Here is a 17,412-nt window from a genome sequence, read left to right on the forward strand (position 1 = left end):
GATTATATTTCAGCAAGTATTTACCATCAGCCATAACCTTAATATTTAAAACTAGAATCATACTAAAATTATAAAGTGAGAAATTATTTATTCCTGTGTAATTGATTTAACACAATTCTAATGATACGATATAAGTATTTTGAGGTTAAGAACCTACCTGCTGCAATACAACAAAGTTGCAATAATGTGTTTGCAACGTTCTCTTAAATCGGCTTTGCACGTGCAAGTCATTGATATGATATTGCTTAAATCACCCAGAATCACCTCACCAATTATATAACGTGAATCACTTTTTAAATCCGAAGTTTGTAAAAAGTAGGCAGTAAACTTGACGGAATTTGAAGGCTAGCTTCCGGATTTGTTATTTCCGAATTTTATAATGTGATTGGCATTAAAAACACGCTCACCTTCAACGAAATTTCCTTTCCGAGGCTTTGTGTCAGCCCAATCACATATTGTGTCAATACTTATCATTTTATCGTAATTTAAAAACTTGGAAATTGCACGGTACACTATAGGAACTACGATAAATTTTCCCTAATCGGCGCCATATTTTTAGGCTCCTCCCATTTAACGGATCCCAATATAATTTTTTTTGTTTAGTGAATTATTCATATAAAAATTTCAATATTATTCGATGTTAATATTATATTATGATTTTGACGCAAAGTTAAACCTCTTGTTTATTAAGTAAAAGAGCAAGTAGCTGACCTCATAACAAGGATTATATTTTACGACGCAATAAAATTTGATGGTTGTATTTAAAAAAAAAAAGAAACGAAGGACCAACGGCAGAGCTTTTCTTGATTTACGACTTCACATAGCGAACCATAAAGTTAATTGTTTTTGATAAGTATAAGCGCAAATAGATACTTTGATGTTTGAAAGTTGATCATGGTTCTTTTTCTTACTTCTTTTGAGTCACTTAAAAACAAAAATAATAATTACTCATCTACGTTTAATGTAGTCCAGGGGTCCAGACCGATGAGTCTATCAATTGAAAATTATATACTGATCTAAACATTTTCATTTCTGCGTAAAATAATAATGATGATGAAAAATTGAGAGCATTATTATAAAACCATACGAATATGAATCAATTTACAGTTACGCTTGACTATAAAAATTTCTGTATGTATGGTCAGTAAATTTTCACTTTTGGTTATAAATTTATTGTTTAATAGATGTTTAATACGCAATTAAAATGAAAAATAATTGGTTTTGTTTCGGAAAATAGATGGTAAAATTTAAGACACTTTCTGTATTGTTTTCCCATAAAACCATTGATCATGAATGATAAATCATTAATAAGAGTAAGATGATCCTCATCATTATAAGGTCGTCAGTTCTAAGACTGGTTAGACACGTATCTCCACTCTCTTATCCTAAACTGATCTTCTCATTTCTCTAAAACTAGAACAACCCACATCCTTAACTATTTGCGAACAGTAATCTAATCTAGGTCTACCTATACCCCTTTTAACTCCCGTTTCTGCCTCTAATATGCGCTCCACACAAACACCTTTAACAACCTTTTTCGATTTTCTAAATTAACCGTTCGAGCATAGAAGTGACCTATTATTATTGAAGGCGACACGACCCTGTGCTTTATACTGCTTTATATCCCTACTACTCCTTCCGTCCTGACTTATCTGACTTCCTAGATAACTAAAATCAGCCACTTCTTCTAATCTTTCGTCTCCTATCTTTATATTCGCTCTTTCCCTAATTTTTCTTTCCTTGCATACCAGTATTTTAGTTTTACTTTTATTTATTTTCATACAATACTCTTTTGTCAGTACCGCTTTCATTTTATTAAAGCTATCTCTATGTCCTCCTTGCTGGATGCTAATACTGCTATATCATTTGCAAATCTAAGCATACTAATCTTTTGATGTGTATATCTATTCCTACAGTTGTACTGTCTTTAAAGATGTTGATCGCATCTTCGATGTATAGATTAAAAAGTAGCGGTGACAGTGTGAGTCTCAGTCTGACTCCCTTCCTAATACTCACTTTTCTATGTTGCAGCCCCAGCTCTATAATTGCCGGTTGCTCTTTATACGAACTATGTATCACTCTTCTATCTTTCTACAAATCTATACAAATCTACAAATCCTATGTATGCCCTCTTTCTTTTTTCTATCGTTTTCTCTATTGTTACCCGTAAAGCTAGAATGACCTCCCACGTTTCTCTATTTCTTCTAAACCCAAATTGATCTTCCCTAATAGTTCTTCCGCCCGATGATTCTATGATTATGATAAAAATTAAAGTCAAAAATCCTGTTGTAACAACTCTAGAAGAAAGTGTTATTTTATAATGGTCACCACCAAATGTTGTGCAAGAATTTGTCAGGTCGCAATAGGTCCTGGCAAACCGGGTTCATGTCCTACTTTTCCTCCAGCATCAACATCGCCACTAAGCCACACAAGCAATAAGGGAACCTCTCTCTGTTCGTAATTATGGCTATTTTAAGCAGTCCGTCGGAAGGCCCTTCATCACGGGTGTGCTGCTCCAGGCGTCAGTCATTAACATAACGTGATATCCGCTCTGGTCGACTGACTTCTTCTACTTCCGCTACCATCGTTTAAACGCATCAACATCAACGTTGCCTTGATTAACAAATGAACGCGAAAGGGAGTCGAGAGACTGAAGATCGTTAGTTCTCAGAATTCGTTATCGTCTCATTAAATAGTGATATATTATATTTTAAACATGCTTTGGAAGCTAATAGCCGAGAAAATGATCAGCAATTTAAGGGAAATTTATTTCCTTGGAGATAAACGAGAATGAATAATGTAGCAACAGGAATAATTTCGTTTAAAATGAAATTCTTGGTAATCTTAATCAATAATCTAATTAACCGTTAATTTATTTCAGTTTCGTTAATGTTTAACATTTCTGGTCATAAATAATGAGATTCAGATTAACAAACGGTTCCTCGGTTTTATTTTCTCTATTAGAAAGTTAAGAGATTTTTAAATAAAACAAAGCAAATAGGTAGATACCAACTATACTGTGCTTTGGGTGACTAAAAACAAGTAACATGTAATAAATAAAGATTAGATTTGCAGATGAAACCGTCCAACAGTATTAGTGTCTAGCAAGGAGGAGTTAGAGACAGCCTTAAGTAAAATGGAATAAGTATTGACAAAACAGTATTGTATGAAAATAAAGAAAAGTAAAAAAATAAAAGTATGCATGGGAACAAAAAGTAGGGAAAGATTGAATATAAAGATATGAGACGAAAAATTACAACAAGTGGTGGATTTTCGGTACTTAGGAAGTCAAGATAACTCAGGATAGGAGGAGTAGTGGAGATTTAAAACAGAGGACAGCGCAGGATTGAATCGCCTTAAAAAAAAGATGTTGCATCTATACTAGCGAACGGTTAATTTAGAAATTCTAAAAAGATTGTTAAGGGTATGTGTCTGTACGGGTGCCAAATGTTGATGGTGGGCGCGGCGGAAAAGAAAATTTTAGAAGCGTTCGAAATTGGTGTTACAAGCGAATGATGAGGATACCGTGGATAGAGAAGGTTAGAAACGAAGAGGTATTAGAAGGAATATGAGACTCTATGGAAGTCAATAAGAAATAGGCGAGATAGATTGGAAGGACACCTTCTCAGGCCTGAAGGGCTAGTTAGAGACGTATTAGAAGCAGATAGAACCGGATTGATTTGCTATTCACAAATAGTTAAGGATCTGAGATGTTCTAGTTCTAGGGAAATACGAAGAAAGAATGGAAGTGTGCGTTCAACCAGTCTCATTAAGACTAACGATCCTATGGGTCACATTTTGATGACCCTTCCTTTATAAAGACGTCACAAATTGCAGACACCCCTTTATTTTGAAAAAAAAATATTAAAGCAAATGAAATTATTCAACAAATGTTTAACTGGAAATAATTTGATAAAATAATTCGAAGTGGTCTGTATTCTGTCGAAACTGCCAGACGCGGATCGCGATTTCGATCTTTTTGGATCTCATCAGCACTTATGGTAACGTGCCCATCACGTTGAGGTTAGCTACGCCGGGATTCGTTTCAGCAAGTAGATATCCGTATATTTAAATGGACCTTGTTGGAGCATACGTAATCCTAAAATGTAGCATCGTACTACAGATGGCGTTTACCGCGCCATTTGTGGTTTTTTCTAAAACGCGCTGTTAAGACAACAGGTAAAAGTTGGTCTGTGTTCTGTCGGAGCTGCCTGCAACGCTCTGATGAGATCCAAAAAGATCGAAATCGCGATCCGCGTCTGGCAGTTTCGACAGAATACAGACCACTTCGAATTATTTTATTCGATTATGGTAACGTGCCTATCACGTTGAGGTTAGCTACGCCGGGATTCGTTTCAACAAGTAGATATCCGTATATTTAAATGGACCTTGTTGGAGCATACGTAATACCTAAAATGTAGCATCGTACTACAGATGGCGTTTACAGCGCCATTTGTGGTATTTTCTGGAAATAATTTCATTTCATATTCAATTTTTTAAAATAATACAAAAATATGTATTTGCTGGACCTCTTATGATGATGCTGGTTAAGAAAATATACATAATGCCTGGCGCATCCACCATTACTAAATATTCTTAGTCCCACAGGTTTGTGCGTTCTTTATAATGCGATTTTGGAAAATTTCGGAACCAATTCTAGGAACCGTAATTTACAATGGGTTTTTTTCCAAATTCAACTAAAAATTGGTACTAACAAAATGTGTTAGTCAGAATAGTATGGAACATTTCAAATTTTAACCATAAGCTCTGCTACTTTGTTTGTTCAAATCTATATCGAGTAATTCGTTATAAATTCAATTCGGACAATTATTATTATTGCAAAAATATCTGTGTCGATGGAAACGATCAGCGTAGATTACTTACACAAATATTAAAAGTTTACGGCTTACGACTATAAATACGCCGTTCGGTGTCCGTTATGTACAAATGTTTATATCGGGAAAATAAAAATAACTTATGGACGGCACGTATGTAGTTACGTGTATAATGTGCCTACTCTTCGGAGATGGTGGAGACGGCGCCTTTATCCAGTGCTATAGTCCTATAGTGCTAAATCGAACACGGAACCGTTATATTTTTCCATAGTTCAAACAAAGAACGATTGTATGTTGGTCTGTTTCAGATCGAATGCAAGTGGTAGATACGACTGACGGTCTTGAATTTTGATTAAAAAAAAAACCGACAGACAGACACACGAGTGATCCTATAACGGTTCCGTTTTTTATTCGGACGTACGGAACCCTAACCAGAGAACCAACTTAACATTGTACGTAGTTTAAAAGACACATGTTCTTCTATTCATTCAAACTGCATTCGCACAATATTGTTTTGTTCAAAGATTTACTACGTTATGTTCAGGCCATAGACTTCTTATTAATTTTCCTATAATCTATGAGTAAAGAGCTATTTTCTGTATTTTTTTCAAAATTTTAGGTTCAACAGTTTTGCAGATAAGGGGGGCAACATTATTTATTTTAAAATTATAATTATATATTTCCGATCCTTACAACAATCACTTTCATTTGATATGCCACACGGTACAATTTGCAAAAGTTTTTCTTTTAATTTTCTATTAGCCCCTCAAAAATGACCCCCATGTTCAAATGTAATTTATTTACGTTATGCGTCCGTGTTAGGGTCACAGAAATTCATAGGTCTACTAAATTTCAACTTCATCGGTCTAGTAGATTCGGACAGACAGACATACGAGTGATCATATAAGGATTCTGCTTTTCATACGGGCGTCCGGAACGCCATGGATTTTACAGACACGATGAGAAGGATGTCAGTTTTGCAACATAGTCCCTGCTGTTACTACTGCGCTGTCTGTACCTGACAGGATTGTTTCTAGCACTCCTCAGCGAATCTTGGCGTTATGGGGGGTTAACTGAATCTAAATGTATGTATACGTGATAGGGGTGTGACCAAATTAATAAAGAACAATAACATGACCCACATTGATTTAGCTGAACAAGGTTGATACCTTAATGAGACTGTCTAAAAAACTGTCAAGCGAGAACAGCCCCATCACAAAATCGCAAAAAGGTTCACATGGAATTTGGTGCTCTAGTCAAAATTTTAGTTCTCCTAATGTTAGTATGCGATATTGCCAACGAAGGTATACCGTATCTGGTACCTACAAAGTGTTAAAACTCTATTATTTATAACTTTAATACATTTTTATTTATTTAAATTCTTAGTGAAATTCTGTATGCTAAAATATAAGTAATTTTAGTGTGTTAAATTCAATAAAATATAGGAACAGGATATTTGCAGACGATATAAAATACGACTCCTCATGTGAGTTGTAAAAAATGACATAAAATCGAAACACAGTAAAACGATCAGTTTCACTTTGGTTTCCGTGTGTTCTTTCGAATCGGAATCGTAAATAAATTCATACATCAACATTTTTAAGGCAGTCTTCAATTTTTTCATGACTCGTAAAAACTTTGCCTTGTGGTGGTCAAGATGAATAATATTTATGTAAAACGAAATGGTTAACAATAACAGTAGATATTTTAAGCGCAAGTTTTATTATTTATTTATTTAACTGTATTAATTTCAAATTAAAAACCAGGAAACCAAATATAGTATAAACTCTTTATAACGCCACTCAATTTAACGACAAACTCCTTAAAACGTCGAAATTATTTGACTTTGGTTGCTTTACATTGTTTTCTATAGAATATTACACTCTATATAGCGTCACGCTCACTCTATTTAACGACAACAATGCGGCATTATAAATCATTGAGCAGTACTAACTNGAACAGCCCCATCACAAAATCGCAAAAAGGTTCACATGGAATTTGGTGCTCTAGTCAAAATTTTAGTTCTCCTAATGTTAGTATGCGATATTGCCAACGAAGGTATACCGTATCTGGTACCTACAAAGTGTTAAAACTCTATTATTTATAACTTTAATACATTTTTATTTATTTAAATTCTTAGTGAAATTCTGTATGCTAAAATATAAGTAATTTTAGTGTGTTAAATTCAATAAAATATAGGAACAGGATATTTGCAGACGATATAAAATACGACTCCTCATGTGAGTTGTAAAAAATGACATAAAATCGAAACACAGTAAAACGATCAGTTTCACTTTGGTTTCCGTGTGTTCTTTCGAATCGGAATCGTAAATAAATTCATACATCAACATTTTTAAGGCAGTCTTCAATTTTTTCATGACTCGTAAAAACTTTGCCTTGTGGTGGTCAAGATGAATAATATTTATGTAAAACGAAATGGTTAACAATAACAGTAGATATTTTAAGCGCAAGTTTTATTATTTATTTATTTAACTGTATTAATTTCAAATTAAAAACCAGGAAACCAAATATAGTATAAACTCTTTATAACGCCACTCAATTTAACGACAAACTCCTTAAAACGTCGAAATTATTTGACTTTGGTTGCTTTACATTGTTTTCTATAGAATATTACACTCTATNTATGTAAAACGAAATGGTTAACAATAACAGTAGATATTTTAAGCGCAAGTTTTATTATTTATTTATTTAACTGTATTAATTTCAAATTAAAAACCAGGAAACCAAATATAGTATAAACTCTTTATAACGCCACTCAATTTAACGACAAACTCCTTAAAACGTCGAAATTATTTGACTTTGGTTGCTTTACATTGTTTTCTATAGAATATTACACTCTATATAGCGTCACGCTCACTCTATTTAACGACAACAATGCGGCATTATAAATCATTAAGCAGTACTTTCTAAGTTGCCGAAATAGATAAGAACTGCAGCTGTGTACGTTGTTGAAGAAGACGATCATGTCCCTCCACCAAGCATCAAACAAGCACTTGATGCAGCGAAACTATTAAAAAAATACTTTTTATATAATCAAATTGATCCAACAGTATCTCAAGATATGAGTAAGATGCGTAACAAAATACAATTAAAATATTGGAGCAGCGAAAAACATCAGACGAAGATAACAGGCTATACGCAATGAATGAATAATAATGTTCGTGTGCAAAATGTTTACTATATTGGTAAATGCATATTATTATAGAATAGTAAAATAATATTTTTTATTTCTCTCCATTTAACCACCACTCTTTTGACGCCGAAAAATGTTTAATCCCTTAAGTATCGTTATATAGAGTTTACACTGTATAATGTATTTGGGCAGAGTACACACACACTTGCGACTAAATCGTACGGTGATTTCGTTTTATTTAAATTCTTTCAACTGATTAACAGCATTTAACTTATGTTTTTTTCTCGATGTTGATACCTTTTTGCAATTTACGACACACCAACGACGTCCCAGATTTACTGCTTTCCAGTTTTATTATTCATTATTTACAGTTTATACAGTTATATTATTCACCCTGTCATTCTGGCTGCATTAATTAGGTACTACAATTATATTAACAGCGAACACAGATGTTATAATACGTGTTTGATGATATTTCAGATGATTATGAAGAAATTAAATAATAATAATATATGATTCAGTTTAATATTAATATTTTTACCTAGGCCATCTGTGAAACTTGGATCAAAACTCTCAGCGAGTGTTAAGTTATAAAGATATGATTCCTTAAAATTGGATTCCTCCAAGGACTCCCAAGGTACAATTATACCTTTGCACGGAACCCTCGGTGCGCAAGTCCGATTCGCACTTTTCTTTTTCTTTGATTTGTGATTTTCTTTCTAGTTTTAGAATCATCTTCGAATAAAGAATGGACTGATGACTTTGTGATTATAGTTAAGTTACTTATTTTATAATGCGATTCAGGCCGAGGATGAAGTTGTAATTAGTAATAACTAATTCTTATTTCATTTCTATTCAATTTTTGTTTTAATGCATCCTTTTTTAATTGCTACTATCAGTGTGTAAATGTAAATTATTTTAAAAGGGAAGCGAGATATATATGATATTACAATCCATGATTTCGTTGGTGTTATGAATGTGTCAAAACTTCCTTCATGTTTTACAACGTAATCGTTTGATTGAAGTAACATATCATAACGGACAAGCTAATACATAATCCGCATAGCGAATATGGGAAAATAATTGAGGTCTAGAGGGATAAAAGAAAACCGGGGCACCCTTGTACGGCACTTAAATTTTCCCTGCAGATAAAGTAATCAGCGACAAAGCCTCAATTCTGGCTGTACGCTTATCGTCGTGGAGCGTTAAAATATTACTTCCGAAGGTGCGATTTAGCTTTTCATCCGATTTTTATTAGGGGTAACGTCACTGTAGGTTTTGGTCGACGCGACGGGCGCCCCGGGCATGAAACTAGATCGTATCGTTGCCGGCAAACGACGGATGAAGGAAAAAATACTGGAAGCACGACATTTTTTTCGCCTTTTAAATAATAACCCTCGAATAATTCGATTCGTCACGATTTCCAGGTGACAGATAAGGGTGAAAAATTAGCCTAAGGTATTTCGGACGACATGATGTTTATGTAGGTATATAGAAGAGACGCTAAAAAAAATAATAATTGAAAACAAGAAAGTTTATGTGGGAAGGGTGTCGAAAGGACTTGTAACATGGAGGCTGACTTTTCAAGAAGATCGATGATTTAGGCAGTTTCTAGTATATATAAGGGGGGGGGGGGCAAACTGCGACTCTTTGAAGAATTAAATCCGAGTTTATGTAATAAATAAATGTTTTGTCTTTTAATAATATGATACACTTGCTGTTTCTTTAATTGCATTTTTCATTTTTTTCAAATTTGGAACAACATAATTTGTGCTAAATTGTTTACCTTTTCCGTTAGATTGAAAAAATTACCATCCTAAATACCGTGTAAGTACCGAAGGATTATTTTAATACTTTGGTTATAGTTAATTATTTATAGGAGTTTGTAAACGAATAATTGACAATAATAAAATTAAAGAATTTGAACTATTTTTTGAGACATAAGGACACAATTGCATTAAAATTATTAAAATAAGAAAAAAATCGTTTCCCAAAATCGCTTGATGTCTTACTAAGCTGATCTAATTATTATTACTGTTATTATCCTGATATTTTCACTCATTGATCTAGAAAATGCTATAAAAACAGAGGTAAATAACTTACGTTGATAACAACCCTCTCACAGAAATCGTGGTCGTGTGGAATGGGCTCAAAATGGGTCACGCCAGTGTAGTGGGAGTGGGGGGTGTGCCCGTCCTCTTCCTGGCTACTGAGCTTGGGCAGCGACCTTAAAAAAAGAGAAAACCAAAATTGGAATCCAATCTAATATAACATAAACAAACTATCAACTGGAAGAAGTCTATTAATACTGGGAAGTTTTCAAACTGAAAAAGGGGTTCCACAAGATTGGACTACTATTATGCTTATGTTCCTTGGTATATATATCAGACAATTAAAATTATAGATTATAAAACTCGACACTTTAAATAATAAATGTAATAAATAAATTACAGGGTTACAGACATCTTACGGTGCATCATATGCCATTAGTAAAAATAGCTTTATGATAAATGTTATGGTTTGCTTCAGATGACTTAATTAATCTTAAAATGAAAATAAATGCAGCAAACGTAGTCCAGCATATAAATTTTTGCAAAGCAACTTGCTTAATAATAACCTTATTCCAGGAGGTCACTAGTTTGTTTGAAGATTTCTGAGGCTACGGCCATCTGGACATCTGTTCAGTGTTAAACCGTACTAACGTACGCCTCTTTATTACGCATTGTTTGAAGAATTAATTAATGTTTAAAACAGAATAATTTGAATTTTATATGCTCGATGCTACAAATGAATGAACCAAAGCTCATAAAAATATAGGGAAATTTATTTCCTTGGAGATAAACGAGAATGAATAATGTAGCAACAGGAATAATTTCGTTTAAAATGAAATTCTTGGTAATCTTAATCAATAATCTAATTAACCGTTAATTTATTTCAGTTTCGTTAATGTTTAACATTTCTGGTCATAAATNTAACCCTCTAAAATTCGATTTTCGCGAAATCCGGTTTTTAGTGCGCCGTTATGAAGTAGAAAGAATATGTTGTCAAAATGGACCTAATAGTGAAGTCAGTTACTCAGGACAATCACCGTAATACTTAATATATTGTTTTAGTGTCCGACCGAAAGTTCGGTTTCGGTCGAGTTTCGATAAAAAAACGAGTTTCGGTTTAGTTTCGGTTTCGACGGCAAACCTGCCGAAATTATGACCGAAACCGAAACTGCGTTCGGGAGTTCTCGCGCTCTGCTTGGTCATGTTCGGCGCGTTAAATTCCATCCAAGCGAAGTATACTATACTCAAATAAACATCTCACCTATTTTAAATATTTTTAAGTAATTCCTTAAATGAGGGGTTGTTATGTTGATTTTGATTTGATTATCAATAAATGAAAATGTCAAAGACTGCAGAGCTGTGTGATTTAAAGATAAAAAAATAATACTGACTGATTATAATAACGTTTTCTTTATTTTTCTCTCAAAACATGATCCTTATAAGGAAGTTTCGGTTTCGGTTTCGGTTTCGGCCGAAACTGAGACCATTGCCAAAATTCGGTTTCGGTTTCGGTAGTAAAAACCAGTTTCGGTCGACCACTATATTGTTTAAAGAAGAAACATTTTAGAATATTACGTTCATTAATAAAGTGTGCGCAACGATAGGTCATGCGGCTCACGCGTTTTTAACTAAAATCCATACATTTACGTCGGTATAACCAATTCTATCTTAACATGTAATCTAATCTATTCCAATAAAAGAATGAGGGGAGGGGTTGTAACATACAAAAAGACGAAAAGAACTCCACAAATCTGATACTACATAGGTGAATATTTCTAGGGCTAACGTTAAAAACGAGAAAAAAGCATCCCTATCGTTCATTTTTCTATTTACTTTTCTTTTGAATTTCTGGAAAGTCATTAAGACGTCTATCTAGCCACTTAAATTCATCATAAAAATTAAAAGCGTTACGAGGCTGTGATGTAGCGTTAGATGGATGAACATGAAGAAATTGTAAGAGACCTTAATGACTTTGCAACCCTAAAAATAAAACTCATTTCAAAGTCGCAATTAGAAATAATGAAATAGAGTTTTTAAGAGTTTTAATAGGTTGAAAACTAGTGGTACGCAAAGAAATTGTTTCGAAGAAACAGGCAGTTAAGGAAAATAGGCAATTACGCTGTATAGTTGTATGTATAGTACTTTTATCCAACTCAATAAATCAGTCAGTTTACTTTTGCTTTTATGTGGTTAGTTTTGTTACTTCGTTAAACTTTAACACAGTAGGTATATTTAACTTCTTTACAAATTATGGCATGTCTCATACGTGCCAAAATTAAGCGTTACACAATAAAAAATTATGCAAATTGCTATGATAAAATCGCGCACTGACGGAAATCATTCAAGATCAGATCAACGTTGACATTTCTAAACAAAATCTATATACTTAAAACTTAATAGTAAGATTCGTTTTACGATTAAAGAGTTTGTACTGTATTTTTCATTAATGCTTGACTTTCGGTAACAATTTTATTTATTATTTTTACTTTTTCTATATTCAAGGGAAAAACTTATCTAATTTTCCTTACTCAACATTTTCAAGATAGACCTTTTGGGAACAATTTTCCCCATTTTCTCCCTCCTTGTATCCACCAGCGGTTTTAACATTGCTTTACTACGTAACATTATACAATAGTAATGACGAAAAAATATTTTAATAAATTACAAAAGAAAAACAGTATGCACCTACATAGAGAAAACTAAATTTTTATGACAACGCAAATAAGAAATTTTTAATTGTAAATGACTGAATTTCCCGTAGAAATAGTAGAATTTATTAAGTAACTTGTAATAATCTCAATCTTGACATGCTTCTTTAAAAATTTCGGTGATGCCGAATTCCCNTGTAATATCAACTAAAATATCTAGTAAATTTATTTCTGCTGGGATTTTATTTAATTTACAAATTTGATTTCTTTTTAAAACAAATATTTTTTAATTAAAATAAAAAACACTACATTCAATCAATCATTTCCGGTAGCAGTCGGATGTTACCAATCGATAGATTCCGAAAAGATCACTTTGCCAAAGAGATGAACGGGGTGGGGGGTTAAAAATACTCATACTATGTAATAATTACATTAATTTATTTAGTCAATACTCACTAATCTTCATAGTTACGACATTATCAGTGCAAATTAGTGAATATTAATTGAATCAATCAGCAATGAGTGAACTACTGAAGTACTAATGAGTAGCAACTAATTTATCAGATACTTTTTAGTTGAATGGGAAGAAAGTTGAAAAGTTATATTATTATAATGAGAAATTAATACGGGTATCTTAATTAGTCGGAAATATTCAGTTTACAGAATACATGTAGATACGCGGGTCGAATAAATGTCAGCAAGTTTTTACCTTTCAATTTTTTTATTGACTCTGATAGGACACAATGTTATTTCCAAGCATTCTTCCATTGGCAGTACGAAACAAAAACAAAAAAACAGCCGGTTTCACAACGTATGCACGTATTTCACACCTACACACCGTGTTACACAGAAGCGGATAATTAAACGTTCGGTTCGATTACCACATTGACAACAGTTTTACTTAGAAGAGTATAACAAAGGAAATGGCATGTTATACAATGAATGTGTAAACAGTGAGGAACGAGGACAAAACATTTGTATTATGGCAAAATGTATTAAAAGCGTCCGACTCTTTCGTTCCGTTACCTAACAAATTGTGTCCATACTTACTACATGTGTTTTTCAGTTGTTTTAACAAATTTAAATTGAAATGGGAAACAATAATTGCGTAGGTAGGTGTATGTATAAAATTAAATTTGTTTGTGTGAATTAGTCCAGTTATTATAGTACAAAACTTTTAATATAAGTACCGCCTTGAAAAGTAGGTTCCAGGGTGTAAAATATCAAAAATAGCCCAATTAATGTCAGTTTTTCAATTTGCAATTTACAGTCTTTTTTTTCGCATTTATCTTAAACTAGCTTTTCCCCGCGGGTTCGCTCGCAGAAATTAATATTGTTTCTCCATAAAACCTTTTAATTCCCAATTCACCCTTACAACGTTTTAATTTTATATAATATCGCCATCTTAGATTTTAAATACAAACGTAGCGACAACATTTCATCCGTAAGGGTTGATTTTTAAAAATTGTCAAAACACGTATTTGTTTAATTTCAACAATGAGCAACCTTCGAATAAAATATACCCCATGGAAACATTGTAACCTCTTTTCATTTGATTAATAGTATCAAACAGCATATATAGTAAGCTTCAAGTAAATTCAACCACAAATACAGTATGTCCCAAACAAAAATTTCAACACCTTTTTACCCCCCGCCCTTTAGAGGCTAAATTTTTTAAAATGTCGAGATACGTTTTTCAGAAATTAAATGAGAGACCATTAAGACCAAATTTGCAACTCCTCTTCACCGCTCATCCCCCCCCCCCAACAGAGATTGATTTTTTTAACCAGTTTCAAGTAAATCGAACCAAAAACAAACATGCAATCTTTGCTAACCCCTTTCAGCTTCTTAAAGAGGTAGAGTTTTGTAAAATGTTGAAATAGGTTATGTATGTCACTAATTTTATATGAAAAAGCATTAAAGCCAAGTCTCAGGTAAATCTGATTATAAATAAAACACCACACTTAACCATAGACATTACGTTTAGATGTTAGTTGCTTTTTGTTATTGCATGTCAGTTGCGTTTTGTTATGCCATTTTTAACAAATGAACGGCTAGACTGATGATTTGATTTATAAATTTTTCGTTTTACTGTCATTTACGTTTTGTCATTCCATGTCAGTTGAGTTTACATATACCACGTTTTTCTCGTGAAACGTGATAAAAAGTATCCTATGTCCTTCTCCTATGTCCTTCTCCCGGTTCTGAGCTACCTCCCTACCAATTTTTAGCCAAATCGGTTCAGCCGTTCTTGAGTTATAAATGGCGTAACTAAGACGACTTTCTTTTATATATATAAGATATCATCAGTATATATCGTAAGTTAACAATGATGTAACATGTTGAGAATTGTAAATAAAATAAAATTTGAAACGTCTCAGTCGGAGTTTTTTCACCACTAGAAAAATGCGAAAATTCTCTGCAAAAATATAATTTTTAAAAAACTTAACTTCCCTAGTTTGATGTTTCCATCATCAGTCTTCCGAGAAAAGCGGTGACCGTTGTGCAAAATTAAAGGTCAAATTTTTGAATAAAGTTCAAAATTGAAGAATTAGAATGCTCATCTCACTTTTTCATGTCACGAAGGAAAAGTGACCTTTATATTTTACCAGTTATTCTAATTCACCTATTCAGAGAATAATTATGGTCCTTGAATTAATAAGGAAAATAGAAATTACAGTGGCAAATAAACTACAACTAGCTAACTATAAATTCGAATTTTATGAGGGCAGGCATTGATGGTTTCTTACCAAGGAATATTAATTCCTACATTTCATACAATATATAATCCTTTTGTAGTATGTTTAACTAGTAATTTTTTACTAAAGTACAGAAAATGATTAGTTGAATTGCAGTTTAATGTTATAGTGTGTTCAGGATAAATCGTCATGTAACAAATTCTTTTTATTGTTGTTACTCTATCACTAAATAAATTAACTAAGTAGTTACACTTCATATTTTTCTGTCATTATATTTTCTACCACTAAAAATTGAAAATTTAAATTACTTCTTTTTTTGCTTCTACTTAAAAATGCCTTAATGTCGAACAATTTGTTATAGATGCAAATATCAGAACAATTTTTATAATTTTGTCTACTCTTCCAGGGCAGATCTTTCAACAAACTCTGATCAAAACATTATGTGTACGTACCTATTTAAGGACCAAGGACAGACATCAGTTTTTATATTTACCTCATTAAATTAAAAAATTAAATAAAAATGTAGGCAAGCATGGGATAACATCTCTGCTGTTGTTTGGTGCTATGTTTTAAAAAACTTAATTGGCACTTCAGATATCTTTCATTGTATGTATTATTAATTACTATTTTTTAGAGGAACGTTTTTGAGGAAACCTTTGGTTTACCACAAGGCACAAATATTTTCGATTTAAAGTCAATCTGTGACGAATATAATATTAATTGACTTTGTTTCACTTGTTGACTTTTTCTGCTGTTGACATAAAGTTATTACGCAGTTTGTGCATTTTTTACTGATTTGCTTGTTATCAAATATGTACAATGATGCCATATAATTATTTCCCGGTTTGATAAGTTCGCGTTGGTTTATGTTAATTAATAAATAATCGCTTATTTAAAGGAAGACCCGATATAACGAAACAAATTTTTTCAAAATGCATAGTTTGCGATTAAAAAAACAGAATTCCAAAACAAAGTACATCTTATCTTATCTTTTTTGAATTTAAATTTTAGGATCTTATTCTGAATAACGCACACATTTTGCCCATAGCAAGAAAGATACGATAATTCGAGCTAAAACGAACTGCCCAAACCACAGGTTTTTAGTTTTTATGATCATTCAAGTAGCTGAAATTGTGATTTGTTTTCAAAAACAGTTGAAAATCTAGAGATAGGTACAGAGAACATAACAAAGTCGACCTAACGTTTAACAATCAAGTCAAAAAACGTAAAAATTTGCAGTTTCATTTAAAATAACGAAGTTGGGTAGCTTCCAGAAGAAACAGAACACCCTGAGTGAATATTTTCTGTATGTACACCATATATGATTCCAGACAACTTTTATAAAAACTTTTTTTTATTAAAACTATTGTTGAAGCAGGATAGTCGGTGTTTAACTAATACCAGCTTCTGCTGTACGCCAACTTAATATTGTACAGCTAGTTGATGATTTTTCCTTTAATAAAATTTACACCTTTTTTTTTACTAGTTTTATTATTAAAGGATCGAGACTATTCACAATTAAAAATATGTACAACTATTGTAACTTAAATAACTAAATGCATATTATTGAGAACCGTGCCCACTGATGTATTTTGATGAACTCTCGTTACAAAATTTCGGACATGTATTTAAATAAACGAGAAAGAGAAGAACAATTTAAGATAGATAGAGATAGAATTAGAAACTAGTATGAAAAACTTTACACCAAATGACTGCATTTCAGGTAAATGTGATAGGTACAATGAAAAAGGTTATGAGAGGAAAATACGGCCCTAATATGATTTTAACGATGAGTCAGGTAAACATTGAATAGGTTACTATTGTATTATGAATTCCAAGAGAAGATTCAAATTGCGATATGCATGATAATGTAAATTAAGATGTAAAGAATATACAGTTAAAATCAAAAACAATCGAATAACATTAAAAATTATCAAACCATCTACTTAAATATGTATATAAATAAAAACCATAATTATAACAAAAAAAACAAACGTTTCGGCGAATAGCGACGGAACAACTATA

At 32.5% G+C, this 17,412-nt stretch overlaps 1 protein-coding gene across 11 annotated transcripts in view; it reads right to left on the reverse strand.

Annotated features, from left to right (window-relative positions):
* The window catches only part of LOC108738026 (potassium voltage-gated channel protein Shaker), a 230,838-nt gene that overhangs the window by 19,694 nt on the left and 193,732 nt on the right, over positions 1–17,412 (reverse strand). For 10 of the 11 annotated variants that reach the window (XM_018472144.1, XM_018471514.1, XM_018471430.1 and 7 more), the window contains one exon: positions 10,093–10,216. In XM_018472144.1, the coding sequence (XP_018327646.1) occupies positions 10,093–10,216 (124 nt within the window). Of the gene's footprint in view, positions 1–10,092; positions 10,217–13,397; positions 13,647–17,412 lie in introns of those variants that run through there. The other variant, XM_018471758.1, reaches the window with a different exon arrangement.

Source organism: Agrilus planipennis, unplaced genomic scaffold, assembly GCF_000699045.2.
Source record: "Agrilus planipennis isolate EAB-ADULT unplaced genomic scaffold, Apla_2.0 scaffold2, whole genome shotgun sequence".
Lineage (NCBI taxonomy): Eukaryota > Metazoa > Arthropoda > Insecta > Coleoptera > Buprestidae > Agrilus > Agrilus planipennis.